General features: G+C 37.7%; 1 protein-coding gene across 2 annotated transcripts in view; it reads left to right on the top strand.

The window, feature by feature from the left end:
- The window catches only part of LOC102978514 (cytochrome P450 2C23-like), a 39,008-nt gene that overhangs the window by 29,240 nt on the left and 4,439 nt on the right, over positions 1–5,329 (top strand). For both annotated transcript variants that reach the window (XM_024121382.3, XM_055080808.1), the window contains 2 exons: positions 1,721–1,862; positions 2,840–3,027. In XM_024121382.3, coding sequence (XP_023977150.1) covers positions 1,721–1,862; positions 2,840–3,027 — 330 coding nt within the window. The remainder of the gene's footprint in view (positions 1–1,720; positions 1,863–2,839; positions 3,028–5,329) is intronic.

Here is a 5,329-nt window from a genome sequence, read left to right as displayed (position 1 = left end):
CATCAGCAGGTGGACTCTCAACCACTGCGCCACCAGGGAAGCCCTGGAGGTTCCTTAAAAAACTGAAAATAGAATTACCATATGACCCAGAAATCCCATTCCTGGCCATATACCCAGAGGAAACCATAATTCAAAAAGACACATGCACTCCAATGTTCATTGTAGCACTATTTACAATAGCCAGTCATGGAAGCAGCCTAAATCCCCATCGACAGACGAATGGATAAAGAAGATGTGGTACATATATACAATGGAATATTACTCAGCCATAAAAAGGAATGAAATTGGGTCATTTGTAGAGATGTGGATTGATCTAGAGACTATCATACAGAGTGAAGTATGTCAGAAAGGGAAAAACAAATATCGTATATTAACGTGTATATGTGGAATCTAGAAAAATGATACAGATGAGCTGGTTTGCAAGGGAGAAACAGAGACACAGATGTAGAGAACAAATGTATGGACACCAAGGGAGGAAAGTCAGGAGGTGGGTGAGGGAGTGGTGGGATGAATTGGGAGATTAGGATTGACATATAGAGTGGGGGGGGGGGGTGGTGTGATGAAGTGGGAGATTGGGATTGATATATATACACTAATATGTATAAAATGTATAACTAATAAGAACCTGCTGTATAAAAAAATAAATAAAATTCTAAAATTCAAAAAAAAAGAAAAAGAAAAAATTTGGAGAATATATGCCAAAATATTGTCAATGTTTATTACTTAAATGATAGGATCAATTTTCTTCTAGTTCCCCTGTATTTTCTAAATGTTTGACAACGTTCATGTATTTGTACACATATAATGCATTCCTATATGTAACACTACAATGTATTTATATTTCTATGATGTATATGTATTACTTTTGCAAAGTAAATGTAGATATATGAAAAAATAAGAATAAAAATATATTCTTGATTTAAACATTAGAAGGGTGCAAAAAAAAAAGAAAGCTCACTCACTGTTTTTAAGCCCTGGATCAGTTTATTTTCTAAAGACTTTGTAGATCCCATGCAAAAAATTGTAAGTCAAAATGTCTTATATGTGCAAGTACAATCTTCATATTAGAAATGCCAATAATGGGGGTGGGTGGAGGGAGGCTTAAGAGGGAGGGGATTTATGTATACATATAGCTGATTTACTTTGTTGTACAGCAGAAACTAACACAACATTGTAAAGCAATTATACTCCAATGAAAAAAAAAAGAAATGCCATTAATAATGATGTGTCATATGTGAGAGTGTGAGGCTGCGAATACCTAAGTCTTTGTAAGTGAAGGAAATAGACCAGTCCCAAACCAGTGATTTCTCTACATTGTGCTCACACAGAGGTTATCATCTAGTCTTTTTCGTTAAATATAGTAAAAGAAAATACCATTCACTGAATATTTGTATATATGAAGAATTTTTCCAAGATCTTCCACCCATTAATTCTTTTAATCTTTATAATAACCCTATGGGGTATGTTCTATTTTTTACCCCAATTTCACAGATGATGAAATTGAGTAAAAAGGTAAAGTAACTTGCCGAGGGCACACATCTGTTCATTGACCAACCCGGGATTTGAACCAGAAGTTTCGATTCCATGACAGATTTCTTTATCTACCACCCTACCGTGCACAAAATGAAGCCTATTGCTAGTGATGGGGTGTGATCATAGAGCTCTGATAAACCATTGCCTTCTTTTTAACTCACGTGGCCATTAACTCTACCATCTACAGGAGAAACAGAACCCAGAGTCTGAATTTCACTTGGAGAACTTGACAACCTGTGGATCAAATCTGTTTTCAGCGGGAATAGAGACAACCAGTATCACTCTGAGCTATGGGCTCCTGCTCCTAATGAAATACCCTAAGGTTCAAGGTACAGCAAATATCCTAAGTATTTATGTAGGATAAAATATGAGCTCCTGGCACTGGTGAGGGTTGGAAGATACTACTGGCAGTGACGACTTCTCTTTCTTTGGACTGCCTTGTAGAACATCATGCAAAGGGTCATCCATGTGGTTTGATTTTATAGATCAGAATTATATCAAATGATGCTGATAAGAAAGAGAGACCTTTACGAACCCAAAGACTTTCATTTAAGTTTAAACACAGATGAGCTTCTGAATCCCAACTCTTCCATATGTGATGCAATGCTGAAGAGTGAGCCCTATTTAGATGAGGGATGCATGGATTCCCATGGTGGCTTCTCATTCTTGGCCTGCCCATACCTGGCTGTGTGACCTCAAAGAAGTTATTTCACCTCACAGGCCTGTGTTTTTCTGTCTTGAGAATGGATCAGACTCCCCAAAGGGAATTTTTAGCTCCAATGTAATTAAAATTAAAAAATGAAATTGTAGTAGCGTGATTTTCTCAAGCACGTTCTCAGAGCACAGGTCTTAGAAAGCCAGTGTTTATACTGCTTAACAAAATGGTGTTTGCCATTCCCACAAAAAGTGTAGGAGACTGGATGAGGCTGACAAAGGAGATGCTCCCACTAGAGTGAGGATTGAACATTTCCTCTCTCCAGCTGCTTTGCCAGGAATCTGGGGTAAACCTCAGTCCCTGCCACAGAGGTCATCTCCTCACCTGCACAGGAGGACAAACCAATTCAGGCAGGAGGCCAAGGACATAGCTGATGCAGCTTTTATGTTTCCTGCAGCAAAATCTCTGGTCTTTTAGACCAGAAAATAGAAAATAGAAATTCCATTGAGGAGCAGACCCGTGGGCTGTTTAGCAACATGTCTTTGACCTTGGGAGCCTTTTCTAGGCCACTTTCTATTATACATCGTAAGCATTTCCAGGTGTCCAGGGGACACATCTCTTGAGTAGCATTCATGATTCTTGTCTTTGCAGCCAAAGTTCATGAAGAAATTGACCGTGTAATTGGATGCAACCAAAGCCCCTGCATGAAGGACAAGATAAAGCTGCCCTATACAGAGGCCGTGCTTCATGAGATACAAAGATACCTCACCCTCCTACCTTCTAACATGCCCCGTACTGTGGTCCAGGACACGAAATTCAGACAGTACTTCATCCCTAAGGTTAGAGGTGTCTGGGAAAGCTGGCTGGGATAGAAGAGGCAGCATGATACCTCAGTGGGGCCTGTTAAAGGCATATCAGTTCTGTTTCAGGAAGAGAGGCAATTGAGAGACATGGAAAGGACACAAGGTCAGAGTCACATGGCCTGGGTTTGAAATCTGTCATTGCCATGCAGTGCACCCTCAGGCCATTCTGTCACCTCTGTGGTCCTGTCTCTGCCTTCCTGGAATGGGGAAGCTGACCTGGGGCTCCCAAGGCCCCTCACACTCTCACATAGAATGTATTGAGGGAGAAGTGATTTGCATTAATGCGAGTGTTGTGGGAACAGAAACCTGATTTTCCATGATGGATTTTAAAAAGCGGGAAGAGATGGAAAATGTATCTGCAGCTCTAAAGTAATCAAGTCAAATGTCAACTTTCTTTAACCTGAATTCTTTCCTCTGAAGACCTCATATACCAGGACATTTGGAATACTGCTGCCCATAACAGTTAACAATTATCAAAAGAGTAGTCAGTCTTCTGTAGTCAGTCTTCAGTAGTCAGTCTTCTGTAGTGATTAAGGGGTTGGGTTTTACATTTAATCCATTCAAGAGTATAGAAGAGGAAGAAAAGGTGACAGAATACTACAAAACTGAAACAGCCCCCAACCTTACTGCCAAATGTCAATGCAAAAGTCTATTAACACATAAGTCTAGCATCACATTAAAAATACTACATCACCAGCAAGTGAAGGTAATCAGGAACACAGGAATGGTTTAACACCAGAAAATCTGGTTTAATAAAATTCACCATATAAATAGAATTTAGAGAAAAATCACATGATAATCACATTTGTACAGAAAATGCTTTTGATAATATTAAAGAGTTTAACCCTTAAAAAATTAGGAATAGATAAATACCTCATTAGCCACGGAAAACAGATGTCCCAAATCATACTTTTTGACTAAAAGCATTCCTATTAATATCAGGAATAAGACAAGGCTATCCACCATTACCAGTATTTAACTAGAATTAGAAAAAGGTAATGAGATAAAACATTTAAGAGGCGGGGTCGATTTGTAGGTGACATAATTGTACCTGGAAAACTCAAGAAAATTAACAAGTACCACTGCAAAAAATGAATTTTCCAGTGGTTGGGTACAAATTTATTATTAAAAAAATCAATTTCTACCCTATATAAAATAAAAGCTATGTTTTAAAAACATAATGAATAAAAGCTTTTTATTGATAAAAACGAGGATAATATACTTAGGAATATACTTGATAAGAAGTTTGCAAGATTTATACCAAAATAAACCCCCTTAAAATGTTAATGAAAGATATACAAGTTTTGAATAAATTAGAAGACTTATTCTGCTTTCAGGTAGGAAGATAGCAGTTACCCTGAAATTAATCTATGCATTTATGAGATCTCAGTGAAAATATAAACTAGATACTTTTTTGTAACTAAACTGACAGATCTCAAATTTGATATGGGAAATTAAAAAATAAAGAATAGTCAGGGACAGGTCCTACCAAATATTAAAACATAATATAAGGTCACAGTTATTAAAGCACTATAATACAGCTGCTTGAGTAGACAGATCAATCAAATAAAGTCTAGAAATAAATGTAATTATACATGGAAACTTAATATATGATAAAGGTGGCTTTTTCCTTGTAACCTAGAGGAAAAATATTGATTATTCAGTTGTAGAACTCCCAGGGGAGTTGGAAAAAAAAAGAATAATAAATCCCTACCTCAAACTTTCATATAAAATAAATTTTATATGAAAATTTATTCTTGGTGGCTCAAATATATACACATAGAATATTAAACTATAAAAGTGCTAAGGATAAAAGCAATAATTTTTTTTGAGAATTTCAGAGTGAAGAAGGACTTTCTAACATTGACCAAAGAAAAGAGGAATAAGAGGGCTATACATTTAAAAATGGATAAATTTGGTTACATGCAAATAAGAAAAATCTAGCTAAGAAAAAGAAACAAAGTCAAAAGACAAATGACAAACTGAGACAAAATGTTTCATAGTTCATAAGAACAAAGAACTAATTACTGAAAAATAAAATGAACTCCTACAGTCAGCATGAAAAAAACCCAAAACCAGAGGGCTTCCCTGGTGGTGCAGTGGTTGAGAGTCCGCCTGCCGATGCAGGGGACACGGGTTCGTGCCCCGGTCCGGGAAGATCCCACATGCCGCGGAGCGGCTAGGCCCGTGAGCCATGGCTGCTGAGCCTGCGCGTCCGGAGCCTGTGCTCCGCAACGGGTGAGGCCACAACAGTGAGAGGCCCGCGTACCGCAAAAAA

This window comes from Physeter macrocephalus, chromosome 20 (assembly GCF_002837175.3).
Source record: "Physeter macrocephalus isolate SW-GA chromosome 20, ASM283717v5, whole genome shotgun sequence".
In the NCBI taxonomy this organism is placed as follows: Eukaryota; Metazoa; Chordata; class Mammalia; order Artiodactyla; family Physeteridae; genus Physeter; species Physeter macrocephalus.
The sequence above is the reverse complement of the archived record's forward strand: the minus strand, read 5'-3'. Positions and strand labels throughout refer to the sequence as shown.